General features: G+C 46.8%; 1 protein-coding gene across 1 annotated transcript in view; it reads right to left on the bottom strand.

Annotated features, from left to right (window-relative positions):
- The window catches only part of LOC140219108 (gastric triacylglycerol lipase-like), a 222559-nt gene that overhangs the window by 4443 nt on the left and 201496 nt on the right, over window positions 1-16620 (bottom strand). The window contains exon 6 of the mRNA XM_072288992.1: window positions 15799-15954. Within this exon, the coding sequence (XP_072145093.1) occupies window positions 15799-15954 (156 nt within the window). The remainder of the gene's footprint in view (window positions 1-15798; window positions 15955-16620) is intronic.

The raw sequence follows: 16620 nt of genomic DNA, 5'->3' as shown, positions 1-16620 counted from the left end.
CTTTCATACACCGCTTTCCAAAAGCAGTTTTTTAGTGTAATCCAATTTCTACGCTTCAGGTGCTCTAACTGATGCAGTTTACATAATTACATAAAGTGTCTTTGTGCATTCTTACGGACTTGTGCATTTCTAACTTCTATGTTTCTTTCTTTTTTTTGTAAGCATGCCAATATTTGGTCGTTTTTGCCAAATCTATGAAGGCGTAAATAAACTTTAGCTTCTCGCAGCCGGCAGAATTCAGTGTTTTTATTCAAGTACAACAAATTTCGCTCACGATGGGGCAAACAGTTGTTTAAAAGTAGCATTGAATGTTACATATGTATTTGAAGAAGAAATTCCCACTTTATTCTCTGACCAATGCTTCCTCTTAGGTATAGAATAGCGGGAACTTATAGCGGACAAGTGCGCGACGGGTTCCGCCGTCAAGTGACTCCGAAAGACGAAGATGGTCTTAACGCTTCTCCAAGAAAAGCCTTCTATGTAACCAAACAGCGCGGGACTCCGATTGGACGAGTAATTATTGGCAGTGGGCAAAGTTATCCTTGTGAAGAAGACGCTGGTAGAGCGAAGCTGCAAACGTTTTGAAAGCCCTGAGGAAATGTTCTCGATATGTTGTCAATGCTGTCTTGAACATATCTTGCATAAGCATGTCCTGCATGTCTTGAAATGTCGAATAACAGATCACTCCCTCTCTCCAGGGGCTCCCAAGGGACGCTTTATTTTGTTCCATTGTATGACGTCATAGATCTGGTGAAAGCATGAATCCGTATAAGCCTTCGAATATAAGATAAAGAAGCCCAGGAACCTGGGCACAGGAGAAGAGGAGAATGAAGTCAGAATAAACGTAGACAAGATGGACGCCGGTTCCACAGCAATCCTTTACGTCTATTGTGTCCTTTAACTATAGGAGCGCTACATTATTTTGGCGCTGCCGACAACCGACTCCAACATGTGGGTGACATTTTTCCTTGAGGAGACTTCAGCAGAGAAGATAATCTTGTCGAGATACCAAGCTCAAGATGAACCAGCGGTGGAACTACCTTGCGAACTCAACTCGGCAGAACTCGTTAACCTGGTTTTAGAGAAGGCTTCCATGGACACTGCTGAACTACGCCGGAAGGCTGCTGGGAAAGTGAACTTGCGTCTGGCGATCTCCGACGAATTAGTTCTTCAACCGATGCGTCGAAAGGACTATGGATCACGGTCTTCGACGGAAGAGGTGAGCCTCGTTTTGAAAGCTCTTCAGCTACAGCAAGAACAGATTGCGCCGCAGAACCAACAGGTGACATTGCTTATAAGCTCTCTAAACGCTCAGAAGCCGGTAACTAAATTTGTAGAACCCGATGCGCTCGAATGCAGGTCTTCAAGTCCATAAAGTTGGCTTGAATTCTGTGAATATGCCGCTAAGAAGAGCAACTGGCACTCTAATGAGGACAAGATTACTAGCATGCCTAGTTACTTAACAGGTGTTGCACTGAAGTGGTACGATCTGCACATTATTGAAGAAGCTGGCAACTCTTGGAACCAGTGGAAGGAAAAATTCTTGACGGCATTCCGAAGCAACCCAGTTGAAAGGTGGGACGCAGAGCCTAATTTCAAGTTCAAGCAGGGCTCCCTCATGGAGTATTTCTTTGAAAAAACGCGGCTTTTTAAAGCTTGCCAAGCCTACGATTCCTTCTTCTGCCATAGTAGTACTAATAATGCAAAGACTGCACGCGGAAGTCCTGAATCAAGTGCAAGTACGACCACCTAAAACAATGGACGGGCTCCTGCAGTGCCTTCAGGACATTCCATCTACTTCAGAAGAAAATATAACCGCTAACTGAAGCAATCGCTTGAGACGGACCGGCGCGGATTGGTCAAGCCGTAATCAGCGAGAAGCGAGCCACCTTGCAAGGAGCAGAAAGAACATGGGTTAGCGCGCTCCCAGAGGTCGGGTTAATTACGTCGACAACGACCCTGTCCCCCTACTTTCAGACGCACAAGAGTTCCCAACGACAAAAAAACGAATAAACAAGGGTTATCAGTCCGACCCGATGACCACAACTGAGACTGTTTATTTAACTTGCTCTAGTCTACTTCACATTCCTGTCAATGTGGGAAACAGACATATAATGGCTTTGGTTGACAGCAGTGCTTCTGTGTCTATATAAATGTCGAGCTGGTAGATGCAAGTCACCTGCATAGTGGAAGACTAATTATAATAATTAAGGTGTTGTACGTGCCAAAACCACTTTCTGATTATGAGGCACGCCGTAGTGGAGGACTCCGGAAATTTTGACCACCTGGCGTTCTTTAACGTGCACCTAAATCTAAGTACACGGTGTTACGACTTTGCACCGCTGCACCACTATTACGACTTTGTGGTCCCGTAGCGCTCGTCACCCGTTTCGTGACAGAGCGTTGGTAGCGAAGACTCCGAGCCAGGCGTCGATGAGAATAACAAAAGGGACTTTATACACTATATACAGGTCATTATACAGGACATGAAGGGATCGGCACTGGGGCCGAGAGCTCCCAGCAAACGCGACTGTTCCCGCACGGCAACGTCCGGCGAAAACGCGTGACACATCTCGCTCCAGTCGAGAGCGGCACTGGCTCCCGGTGGGTCGGCGGATCCGGTTTTTCAGGCGGCGCGCCTCCGCTTATAAGCCCCCAAAACCATTGTCACCCAAACGGCCCAATACAAAGCGAGCACTCGACGGTCGTCCGAGAGGTCCAACCAGCGACCGCGCTGGCCACCTGGTTCAATTGTGGCGGGCGCGGTGACCTCCAGGCAAGGGCCGGAGGTCACCTAGTGGATGTCTACGGCGCCGGGCTGTCTGGCACTTGGCGACACGTCCGAACAAGCTGCTCGCCGATGCTTCTCCCGCAGGACACCACTGCCTGACGGCTCAGCATCTTGACTTTTCAAGGGAGAATTTGGGCGCTCGAAGGATACTTTTGCATCTTGCAGATTCGGAATCCGGGCTGGTGGTAATGGCACAACAGCATCCCCGCCCTCAGATAAGGCGCCGGGAAGACGAGCTGCCTCCACGTGGCTCGGATGCCAGGCGCGCACGTTCGTCAGGCTCGTCCAAGTTCACGTCCAGTGTCGGGACGCCAGGTAACTTCACGTGCCCAGGTCCGACTCGCCAGGACAGGAGCTCTGCTCACCGCGTTGTCGCCAAGGCACCTCGACCAGCTCCGCTCGGGTCGTTCCTAAGCCCTTGCTTCTCGCCACTGGTCCCGGTTGGTCGTTCTGCAGCTTGCAAAACCGACCGGCAAAAGGCAACACCCAACACGAACAAGTGCCCTCTGTCTCCCGTCAAACACCAGACAAGGCTATAATCCAAATCAACCTAACTGAATTGCTATCCCCCTTTTTGCTCCCGCTGCAACAAGAGGCAGGTGTACGATCTAGTACACAAGGCTCAAACAACCAGTTTTCAACTTAACAACACACCAAAATATCAGAAATAATTAATAATCAACAATAATAATGACAAATAGAATGGTCCCCTTGAAATCACTTGGACCGAAAACATACTACTGAGGAAGCAAATGAGGTCATTCATTTTTCCCGGCGATATTTTCGCGGAATCCGAAGCTGCTTATATTTGCGACCCTGCTTATCCGTGTAGCGGCGGTACAATAAGCCAGATTCCTTGCTAAATGAAACCATCTTTTTTTTTCACTCCCCGTTTGACGCTCTTCCTCAGATCGGCTAGTGAACAGTCTTCCTGTTGCTCGCGAATCAGAGTTTCTCTTTCAACTGCCGCCTGCTCCTGCCAGCTGGCGGAAACCGGAGCGAGTGTGGAGCCCGCGTCGCCTAATTGCGGCGTCGCGTCTATATCGCGGCTAGCACTGCACGCGTCACTCCCACTCACTTCCAGGACACGCTCGCCCAGGCCAGCCTCCGAGCTCTGCCTCTCCCGTGCCTGCTCGCCACTCAAGTTACCTTGATCGGTCCGTGTGCCGCACCGCTGTTCGCTCACCGACGCAAAGTCAAGTTCCCTCGACAGCGGGCGCGCTTTGGATCGCGTGAGGGCCATGTACGCCCCGTCGGCAAAGAACGATTCGCCCTGATCCTTCAGCAGCTGCTCCGAGCTATTTGAGAAGAGGTAGGGAAAGTGCTCCGGGAGGGCGGCTGACACAGCGGCTTCGGTGTTAAGTTTCCCAAACTCTCCTTCAATGATAACCGTTGCGATCGGTAAACGGACACTCTCCTCCTCGGCCACTTGCCGTATCCTAGCACACTCTCCCGTAAAATCACTCGAGGAGACGAAAGACGGGTGAACAACGTCCATTGTTGCTGCAGAGTCCCGAAGTGCACGGCACTTCTTACCGTTTATCTTAATTTTCTGCACATAGGGCTCCAATAGACGTATGTTTTTGTGAGTTTCCTGTATTGTTGCAAAAGCAATTCTCTCTGGGCAGCTTGCAGCGATGTGCCCTTGCTTTTTGCAATTGTAGCAGGTTAACGGTTTCCGTTTTTCAAAAGAACGCGTCGTATCGTTTCGCTGTTTCGGACCATCGTCATCATTCTGAGATGCATTCTGTCCTTCCCTTACAGTTTCTTTGGGAAGGGACTCGTCTTTCCGAAACTCGCGACGCGTGATTTGCTTCCGTTCGTCGGGCTTCCCGGAAAACCCATCTCTCCTATCTGCTTTTTCTACGCGCACTGCCTTGCTGTGCAAGCTGCGGCGGGTGTAATACTCTTCCGCTAACTCTGCTGCCTTGTTTAGCTTAACCTCCTTTAGCCTATCTTGCAGCCAGAGCCTGACATCCTCATCAATGCAACGGTAAAACTGCTCCAACGCGATGCATTCGACGATTTTGTCGCGGTCGTCGTAAACCTCTTCGCCCTTCAGCCATTCCACCAGGTCGGCTTTTAGACGAAACGCGAAGTCAACATTCGACTCCCTGCCCTTTTTTGCATACCGGAACCTCTGCCGGAAAGCTTCGGGCGACAATTTGTACTTCCGCAGTAGCGCTTCCTTCACATCACTGTAGCTTTCAAACGCCTCTTTCGATAAGCAAGTTATTACGTCTGATGCCTCCCCAGGAAGCAAGGCTAACAGATTCTGTGCCCAGAGGGATCGCTCAATGCTATTCCGTTCGCACACGTGCTCAAATTTCACGAGGTATTTGGCCATATCCTCTCCGACGACAAAGGGTGGAAGTTGATCGCGTATTCTTGGAACGTTAGAAGTTAGACTAGGCGCCGGCGAGCTATTTCGGGTCTCCAACTCTTTCATTTCAAGCTCGTGCTCACGACGTTCTCTCCTTTCCTCCTTTTCCTCCTCGCGACGTTCCTTTTCTTTCCTTTCCTCCTCGCAACGTTCCTTCTCCCTCTTTTCCTCCTCGCGACGTTCCTTTTCTTTCCTTTCCTCCTCGCAACGTTCCCTCTCCTTCTTTTCCTCCTCGCGACGTTCCTTTTCTTTCCTTTCCTCCTCGCAACGTTCCTTCTCCCTCTTTTCATCTTCGCGACGTTCCTTTTCTTTCCTTTCCTCCTCGCAACGTTCCCTCTCCTTCTTTTCCTCCTCGCGACGTTCCTTTTCTTTCCTTTCCTCCTCGCAACGTTCCTTCTCCCTCTTTTCCTCTTCGCGACGTTCCTTTTCTTTCCTTTCCTCCCTTTCCCGACGTTCATTGATATCCGCCCAGGCCTCTGCGGCTTCCTCAGCCGTTACGTCCCCAGTCCTCATGACCTCAAGGATCGCATTCTTCCTTTTAGTTGAGCCCAACTCAATGCCCAACTCCTCACAAATTTGGAGAAGTTCCTTGACCTTGTACTTCTCCATCGTTCACACTGTCCTCCTGCTGTTTGCCCTTTTTGAATATACCTGCCGTACGCTACTATAATGCTACTAGTAAGACATATGCAAGTATTTCACACACTGCCCTGTTTACCCCCTCAGCATCCCCTGGTTTTCAAAACACTCTAACTAGGCTTGAAACACACAAGGTTAACACAATGCAACACCAAATCCTTCCCTGAGCTACTATAACCTGTGTCAGAGAAAGTCTGGTGTTTGAGGTAAACTTCAGGCACTCACCGCGCCGAGGTAGCTGATGCCGGTCAATCCCGTAGCTGCCATCCACTGTTACGACTTTGCACCGCTGCACCACTATTACGACTTTGTGGTCCCGTAGCGCTCGTCACCCGTTTCGTGACAGAGCGTTGGTAGCGAAGACTCCGAGCCAGGCGTCGATGAGAATAACAAAAGGGACTTTATACACTATATACAGGTCATTATACAGGACATGAAGGGAATCGGCACTGGGGCCGAGAGCTCCCAGCAAACGCGACTGTTCCCGCACGGCAACGTCCGGCGAAAACGCGTGACACATCTCGCTCCAGTCTAGAGCGGCACTGGCTCCCGGTGGGTCGGCGGATCCGGTTTTTCAGGCGGCGCGCCTCCGCTTATAAGCCCCCAAAACCATTGCCACCCAAACGGCCCAATACAAAGCGAGCACTCGACGGTCGTCCAAGAGGTCCAACCAGTGACCGCGCTGGCCACCTGGTTCAATTGTGGCGGGCGCGGTGACCTCCAGGCAAGGGCCGGAGGTCACCTAGTGGATGTCCACGGCACCGGGCTGTCTGGCACTTGGCGACACGTCTGAACAAGCTGCTCGCCGATGCTTCTCCCGCAGGACAGCGCTGCCTGACGGCTCAGCATCTTGACTTTTCAAGGGAGAATTTGGGCGCTCGAAGGATACTTTTGCATCTTGCAGATTCGGAATCCGGGCTGGTGGTAATGGCACAACAACGGGTGTTTTCGCATTTCGCCCCCATCGAAATGCGGCCGCCGTGGCTGGGATTTTAAGCCGCGACCTCGTGCTCAGTAGCCCAACACCATAGCCACTGAGCAACCATGGCGGGTTAGTGGAAGACTACTACAGGTGGAAGGTTACGATGGAAAAGTGACAACGCATAATCAGGTGGCCTCAGTAAACATCGAGTTACAAGGTCATGAAATAGAGAGTGAAGTACTGGTGATAAAGGGTGTGACATACGACTTTCTGCTATCCAGACCAGATATAAAGAAAATAAAAAATAACAACGTATACTGGGACGATGTGGTTTTAGTGGAAAGACTATAAAGGGAAGAGACACAGCACGGTAGAAAAGATAACCTACGACTTGTTAAGTGCGCGGAAAATGTTGCTACGGCGTACACTGAACTGGTAGGCATAGGAAGCTATCCACAAGTGATGAAGTCACACAGGTGCCTTTCGAACTAACCGACAAGACTATCATCCGAAGATCACCTTATAACATGTCAAGAGAGCGCAAGATATGGTTAAAGACAAAAATGCAGGTTATGCTAGACGCCGATATAATCCGACCTTCGGTGGCACTCTTCGCCTCTCCCATAACAATTGCACCGAAGCAAGATGGAATTTGCAGACTATGCACAAATTACAGGACTATCAATCGCCACACACAAGTTATACCATTTGACATGCCGAAGATAGACACGGTTATAAATGAGACAGGTCGTTGCCGAAATGTTTCACGTATTGACTTGTGCAAAGGTTTCTGGCAGATCCCGCTAACCGAAGAAACAAAAATGTACACTGCATTTACCACGCCTTTCGATCATTAAGAGTATAACCGGCTTTCTTTCGGCTGGAAAAACTCGCTGACGTGGTTCCAGAAGATTATGAACGAATTCCTGAAGCTTTCCTAGGTGTCTTTTGTAACGTGTACGTAGGCGATATTATCGTCTTCTCCGCAACGGAGGCTGATTATTATAAACACCTGTCTCAGGTATTAAATACCTTGAGCTTGGCACAACTCAAGGTTACATTTAAAAAAAGTGCATTCTTTCAAAGAAATGTTGTGTTTCATAGAAGAGTCTTTGATGGGACTACCAGAAGCATGAAACAAGAGTCCGTCGAGAGGATATCTCAACTGGTGAAACCATATCACGTCCACTCATGGCGCGTGTTATGGTGATTAGCGGGACATTTCAGACCTTTCATGAAAGTCTGCCATAGATCAAGGTGCCCCACACGCCTAACGCAGAACAAAGTTGCATTTGCGTGGAATGATGAATATGAGAGAGTCTACCGTGATCTGGTGCACAGAATCTCTGCTGACCCTGTTCTACACGTGCCAGATTTCACTTTACCTTTTGAACTGAATACTGACACCTCGCACTATGGAACAGGTACACTTTTGTGCCATAAATGTGCAAAATTATCCGGCCGACGAAAGCGACACGTTGTAGGTTGCTACAGCTGCACCATGAGGCCATATGCACCACTATTGAAAAGGAAGCTGTTGCAGTCCTTAAAGCAACTCATTGCTTCCCTACGTACCTAGAAGGTGCGAAGTTTACTTTGCTCACCGAACACCAGGCCCTCACTCATCTCTTGAGTATGACCCAACCTAAGGGACGTATGACCAGATGGGTGAACTACTTGCAGCAGTTCGGTTTCACCGTCTCCCCAAGACATGGACCCATTTTGACTGATGCAGATGCATTGTCTAGATTGATGATACAGGCAAGCACAGAACAATCGGAAGAAATCAATGAAGTAAAATTGTGGGAAGGCACTGAACAATTCAATTTTATGGAAGGTCGCTATCAAGTCCAGCCAACGCTGCTTTCTAGGGTGCTTTATTTGTACCACGATTGCCCAGAATCTGGAGGACACGACGTAGTTTGGCGCACATCAAAGAACCTAGTAAAGAGATTTACGTGGCCTCTGATGAAAGAAGACGTTAATCAATACGTTCGTTCATGCCACATTGGTCAAGTTAACAAAGTGTAATATAAGCAGCCTACGGACGCCATAATAATACCTTGTCACTCGAACGCGCCTTTTAAAGTTGTACACCTGGATTTCACCAAGCTCAATAAGAAACCAGAAGGAGTCCGAAAAACGCAACCTTTTCTCCTGGCCATAGATGAATGCACAAGGATGGTTGCGGCATGGGCAGGAAAAGAAGATGCGAATAGTGTCATCGCCCTCCTCGAACGGCATATGCTTAGGACAACCAGGACAATCGCATTTGACAATGGTCTAGCGTTCAAGAGTGAAAAATTATCAAGATGGGCTCGAGACCACAATATACCAATCAACTTCTGTGCTCCATACCACCCCGCGGCGAATGGGCTTGCAGAGCGTGCTATACGAGATGTTAAGCAATACATCAGGATGTACGATAGTTTCCCCGGTGCTTGGAAATGCTCTTTAGAAGCAGCTGTAAGACATCACAATCGCTCCTACACCAGTGGCTTGGGATGCAGCCTACAGTTCGCTTCTTCAGGAGAAACCCCTATTCTTCAGACGGACCGTGAGCTTGGGCTGTTAGAAAATCTCAATATCCTCGAGGAGAGGAACCAAAAATCGCAGGAAGAGAGGTACCTAAACAAATGAAAAAAAAAATTGACAAGAGACATTCCTCAGATAGCCCAGACATTCGTCACCAACCTCGTTCTAGTTAGGAAATGAGTAAGAGAATCTAGTGCCAAATTTTGTGCTCCATACTCTGTGACAAAGACAGCCACTCAGAAAGGAATATTGAAGGCTGTGTGGTGCATTGATGAACGTGGCTCAGGTGAATGTGCTTCAATTGGAAACGTTTTCAAGTATTACCACAGGAGGGGTTAGCAAAAGAATCATCGAAGGGCGAAGCGGTATGAGCGTTCGAATAGAAGATGAAGAAGCGCAGGAACCTGGGTACAGGAGAAGAGGAGAATGAAGTTAGAATAAAGGTAGATAAGATGGACGCCAGTTCCACAGCAATGCTGCACAGTCTGTTTTGTCCTTTAACTAGGAACGCTACAAAGCATATAGACGCCAGCCATTAGGTGATTGTTCATGATGACAAAGCGATTGCTTATGACAGGTCAAGTAAACCTTGTATTTTTCATATATTTATGGTAGTTAGAAGCTTTTCTAAAATATCTTCGGGTATATATTATCTGACAGCACCACACATCTTGCCGCGTGCTATCAAGTTTAAACGATAAGTATTGAGAAGCATCTTCGAAACGCTGGTAAAAATGACACTAAAGTTTAGCATAGATGTGGAGCAAAAGAAAATATCTCGGTCCTCATCTTTTTCGCGTAAGAGATTACAGACTGAGAACTTACTAATTACGGAGTGAGAACCTTATTTTCTCAAGGCTAAGGGATTCTATTCATCAATTTGCCTACACCTATTTCAGTACCTTCTCGTGCACGTGAAGGTTCTGTACTCAGCCTCCTCTTATACCCAATATAATAATGACCTGCGCCTGTATGTAGCTTCTAGTATTCGCATGTTCGCTGACGATTGTGTTGTTTACAGTATAATTAATAAATCGCCAGACCACATTGTCCTTAACCAAGGCCTCGACCTGCATCCGAAATTGCTCTGATCACTGGCTCATGACCGTCAACCTACTAAATGTTAAACAATGTCCTTCAGTCACCATCGCAACCCATTCTGCTTCATTTACAACATGCCAGCACACAACTTTAATTGGTCTCTACTTACGAATGCCTTAAGGCTGCTCCATCTATCGGTGTGTTTGTGAGCGCACACGTGTCTAACGTTATATCTGCTCTTAACGAAACATTGGGTTCTTTTAAACGTCTTGTGTGCCCCACAGCACAACATCTAAAAATCATTGCTTATAGATTGTTAGTTCGATCAAAACTCGAACAGCGTTCCCAATCTAGAGTCCTCCAGAAGTTGGCTTCAAAAACGATCTTGAATCAGTTGAAAATCGTGCCGCGAGAATTCATTTATTCTCCACATACGAATAATGCAAGTGTTTCAGCTAATCAAAGCACCATGTACTTCCCGTGCTTAGTCTTTTTCACAGCCGTGTTGTCACCATCTCCGTTTTCCATAAGTTAATTTATTCTACATTTAATCGCGAGCCTTACACCACCGCTGCCGCTTACACATCTAATCGCACTTGCCATGCATTCCAGGTTCATCGTCCCAAAGCTGTTTTATAAGAGCAGCCAGAGACTGGAGGGCCTTTCTTGCAACATAGTTCTCATTACTTGCCCTTCGATCTTCACAGTCATGTAGCGAATCAACTTTCCCGACAGAGCCATGTGACGGTATTCTCTTTTACCGATTTATTTAACTCACCCCGTACGTGATACCTAGAAGTCTTTATGCAAATACCATGAAATGAAAAAAAAATTGCAGTCTCCCGTCAAAACTTCGAACATGTGTACGAACTTTACCCAGGTAAAATACTTCGTGCAAGCTGCCCTATTTGTAATTTCCAGTCGCCCTTCGCAATGATTTCTTCATATCGTCTATGCTAGGCTCCAGCGCTCCGTAAGAAGCGGTTCATCGTTTTTATTCTGACATCACTTATATTGAAACTTCTGGCGCGCTTGTGCCGTCGGCATCGCCGTCGCGTGAGGTTTCGCACAAAGTTCGAGGGCGATAAAATCGCTGCAGCGCACCCTGTACTGTTTGTGCGAGTGAAAGCGTGCTGAGCTGAGCCAGCGAACACGGCTCAGCCTAGCGGGCCGGAAGAACTCCCTCCACTTTATTCTGTGCTCCATCTACTATCGCGCTCGAGGAACGGAGTTGAACTGAGGTGAAGGGGTGTGTTCTTCTCCAGCGGCTGCTGCTTACGGCGCGGCAGTTCGGGCGCCGTATCTTGAAAGCGATCTGCGACGTGGCGAACGTGCGCGCCCGCGTGGGCCTTATCTTCAAAGCGATCTGCGATCTTTGCAGAGTGTGCGTAGTGCCGGTAGCTACGTATGTGCTGTGCTTTCGTCGTTTCGTGTGCGTTCAGGCGAGAGATACACGAAGGTCAATACCATCGCTGCTGCTGCCGCGACTGCAGCGTCCAGGACTCTGACAGCGAGTTTACGCGCTCATCGAGCGAGGTGTGTGCACGTTTACCTGTGCTCGCGTGAAACCGTGCTTGTTAATTCAGTTAAAATACGTTGGCGGGCTAGTTGGTTGGAACTTATGATAGAATGTGTGAGTGCGACTGAACGACGACGTAGAAACAGAAACGCGCAGACAGCGCTGTGTATGTGTGCCTGTTCCTTTCTACGTCCTCGTTCAGTCGCGCTTACACATTATACGATTCTTAATTTAGTTCGTCAGCGAATGTTTAGAAGTTTACACGGCCGATAAAAATACTATCCTTATTTCTTATAGCTAGTTACTAATTTGCGATCGCAATCGGTGCTTTGCCTTTCGGGCGAAATTGGCAATTTATTTTTCATTAAGTGGAATTAAAAAGTACGAGCCTGCACACTTCTGGGATTTTTCACGCGCAGACACAATATGTTTTACCTTATCTGAGGCACTTCTGGCGTGATTATAACGCTTGACTAAGCGCATGAAAATGAGAAATCAAAGCGAAAAACATAGTGTTCAAATAAAATGTATTGTACAACTCCTCCATATTAACGTTTATGAGATTCATCAAACGAGACACGCCTGTCATTTTGTCTATCCCTTAAATAACTCGTAAAATGCAGAACGTCAACCTAAACCTTGTCGCATTAAATAAAATGGTGCATGAACACTAGGTTCTACATTCTTCAAGCTTGTTTAGCGCACACCAAAAACAAAACATGTGTAAGTGATCTGCCTTGGGAATGTCCCGGTTCTAGGATAACCTAACGTGGTGAACTAATTCGACTATCTGTACGCTTTCTCGCAAATGTAAGAAATGCATAATTTGTTGAAGAATATGATCATCTCTCAATCAGTCGAGTGCTTTACAGTCACGCCGTTCGCAATAACCCGTTGCTGTTACAACACCGTTCTTACAGCGAAGCTGTATATGGTTAGGGTTCCGTGTATTCTTGTACTCCGTCAACAAAAACTATCATCATCAATGGCTCATATCCCTGTAAGCAAGCAAAAAGTGTAATTGCTCATAGCCGCGTAAGAATGGTGCTACAAGCACTCGGCAAAATGAAGCGAACAGTGCTTACATTCTTTGCGACCACGAATACAACATAGAGAACAGCATGACGAAAACTATCATCATCAATGGCTCGTACTCCCTTAATAGAGCGAAAAGTGCAATACCTCATAACCCTTTAAGGCCGAGACTACAAGCATTCAGCAAAAAGCAGCGAATAGTGCATGCCTTCTTTGCAATCACACATGCAACGTACAGAATAGCATACGTTTCGAAAACATGCTTAAAAAAGCCTCTGATCCACATAATTATTTATAAGACACTCGTAATAGTGATACGAAGGTCGTAGCGTTCGCTGCAAGCATTTCCAGGTAAAGATTACTGTTGCGCAAGCTGCGGCGGTGACGCCAGGTTTTGACTTGGGATGTGACGTCCCTAGCCTTTCGTATATAATATGCCTAGCCTAGCAATTGATTTCAACGTTGTTGCAGCGCTGCATGGGTAGCGGTGGCTGTCAAAATTACGATTACTCTCGTTCCTATCATTACTACTGTTGAATTCCAATGGCAGAGTCGGAGCAGCCGACAGACTCCGCGAGCGAGCACTCGACTCTGGCGTAGAGCAACGCCTCCAAATCCACGAGTGGAACACAACCTGCGCCGCTGGAGCAAAGCGGAAGCCGAAATTCTATCGCAGAGTTACCCAGGAATTCAACATATAACATAGCACTACTGCCTTTATTGTAAAGCCAGAAGGCATTGCATACCACCCTGAGCAATTGTAGTGGTGGTTTTCAACAGCTTCCCTGGTGATCCACCTTCACAGTGCGGAATGGCTCATAAATTATATTATTTAGCCCCACAGACACGATTCCAATCGTTTGTTGCTGGTTGAAATGAAGATGGCATAGGCAGTATTGCCGCGATTGCATAAGAATAGCCCTTCCATATACCGGGCAACCACTCCAAATGATCGGCTTTGGCCTTCCAGAAATACCCTTAGTGCTTGTTCTTTTTTGGAGCAGACAGGTTTCTAACATTTCGTATGCGTGTCCTGTTTTTGTCTGTGCGTTTATTTGCCAACGATAAATAGCATACCACCTCAGTCGCAAATATGTAAGCCGGCTCCTAACACCTAATCTCATTCTGTCCCAACATGGTTTTAGTTGCTTATTACCTGACATCTTGAAAACAGCGAGAACTGCGAGAACTTGTTGATATTCATTCATGCATGTTATTGATAAGCCACTAAATTGTTAAATCTCAAAAAGATGGTACCGAATGTGAATTTTGTTTACAGTAGCCCTTGACTGAGAGCCGAGAAACTGAAATTCGCGGCATCAGCTGCTGAAAAGCGGGCATGCCAATTAACGCTCTTGCTACTATATTATTGTGTAGCATTACAGGGCGAGTAGATATGAAAATGTTCTCCTTCCGTCCGTGGCCAAAAATATGTGGGCGGATGCTGCAGATAGTACCCTTTCCTAACACAGGTGGAGCCTGAGCAGTTCAAACCGATTGTGTGCGCTCTTGACAGCGGCTGATCGGTGTGCCATGATAACGACACATTTTCTGCGCAGACATTATGCTCTTCGGTGCAAAATAGCGTACGCGTCAGTCTAACACCATCTACGAATGACTACATGCCTACGACAATACAAGGAGGATTCATTGATCATGCGTACGTACGTGGTGTGCATGACGTGAAAGCGCTACAGCACGTGTTATAGTTCCGCACCCAGAGATCCGTACTCAGTATGTTAGGACGACAGATGTAGAAGAAACACGAAAAGCAAGATGCACACAAGAAGTAAAAGAATGTGAAATACACGACAAGGTCACTGTATGTATGTATGTATGTATGTATGTATGTATGTATGTATGTATGTATGTATGTATGTATGTATGTATGTATGTATATATGTATGTATGTATGTATGTAAACGCAAACAACACTCTTCCGACAACGGTGTGCTAAAGAGCTGCAACATCAGCAGGAAGAAGCCGGATATAAAGCTACGCATATGTTAGATAAGTTCAGCTCAGCGAGCATGCGCTAATGTATTTTTCTTCTCGGTTCATCCATGCCGTAGAATTGCACACGACTGGTTTAATGAATTGCGCGTAAATGGGAGATGGCATTAAAGATTTCAGTTGTTTGGTGTTCTTCCCAGTTTTAAACTTTTCTGCCCCTTCACGCAATAGGATAATCCTGGAAAGGTTCTCTTTACCGCAATGCCAAACTGCAGTATACTTAAAGGGGTATGATAGTTAAAATATCCGTGCATTTGTTGTTCTCTCAATCGTTTTGCCAACTTTTTGCGGCAAAAAAGGCAATGGAGATTTTAGGCTCTAGAGGAGCACGTGCTGCCTTCCTATCCTTTGAGTGCGGGCATTGTACGTGTGGTTCAGTGCCTGACTGAGCCGGTTATGAAGGAGCTGCAAGCTGCTATTCCGTTTACTCAGCACGCATTTTGCTTCTTTTGTCTTTCACATGGTACCTACTCTACACGTAACTCGATTTCTTCAACTTAACTTCTCGTGCCATCTTAACGACTCGTGTATGTTCCGTGACTCATAAAACTGTTAATCTTTAAACGTTATACGCCCTTGGTACAGATGCAACTTCAAAAAAAATTAAGCTTATGCACTCTATCACTGTGATCGGCGTTGGCATTTCGGTACCTTTGAAATGCATCGTCAAGTGAAAGCTAGTCTGCTGTAGCTGATAAACATTTCAAGAATGAACGACAAAAAAGTAAAATAACACTGCATGCAGAGTGAAGATGCTAAGGGAAAACATGTAAGTGTGCACTAATACCTGCAGCTTACTCTGTTATGCGCATGTTTTGAGCATTTTTTTTTTTCATTCCAGATTTTACTTGAATGACCGTAGCTGCCTAGTGCGAGTTTACTACACAAGTTTCTTGTTTTCTTAGTGTCTCAATGCTTACCACATTTAGTTGGTACAAGTCAACGCCGTTTACAAGTTCCACGAAAAATAAACATATAGAGACTGTGAAGGTTCCACCGCAGATCCTGATGGCTGCAGCTGTTGATTGGGGTGTGCGAACAGCGATGCTTCCTCCCGTGTACCACCATACAAACGCCTGCAAAAAGGTAACACAGAACGGGACGCTATACTAAAGCATGCTTTAGGCGTAACGTTGCGGCATCCATCGCTATGACTAAGTCGCAATAATGTGTGCTTGACAAGTTCGATAGTGATACGGTTACAACGATTTCGTAGGCTTTCTAGAACCGCTTATGCTATGATGGCTAATACTTGTAACGCATTTCTCACAATCAGCAAGACTCTTTTTTTTTTCATTTTGAATGCACTGCAAGGCAATACAGCTTATCCTCGTGGAATGTAAAGTTCTAATATGTATGGCTGTATTTCCACTACGAACCAAAAACCACCTTCTGACAATACTTACTAGCCACGACATAGCGAATGTTGAACACGAAGGCGTTAGCTCTTCGGCCGTCGCCGACAAGCGGGCGCGGGCCTCCATCGTGTGCGATTATCAGAGAGTTCTGCTCATCAAAGTACTGACCCCTCATACGTCTCGCACCGTGCTAGTTGCGGATGACATTTTGGCTACCGCTTTTGGAATGTGCACCGCACCTGTGTGCATTGCGGCTCTCCAGACTTGCTTTTATTGGTTGCGTTAATGTCGTGTCCTGGCGATGCCCTCATGTGCATCGTTTTCTTTTTTAGCCATTCAGTTCTACTCGACTGCGCGATTGGACTTCTGGACTCGGCCTTCATA

The sequence above is a fragment of the Dermacentor andersoni genome, chromosome 6 (assembly GCF_023375885.2).
Source record: "Dermacentor andersoni chromosome 6, qqDerAnde1_hic_scaffold, whole genome shotgun sequence".
NCBI classification, from domain to species: Eukaryota; Metazoa; Arthropoda; class Arachnida; order Ixodida; family Ixodidae; genus Dermacentor; species Dermacentor andersoni.
Note: the sequence above shows the minus strand (reverse complement) of the source record. Positions and strands in the feature narration are given on the sequence as shown.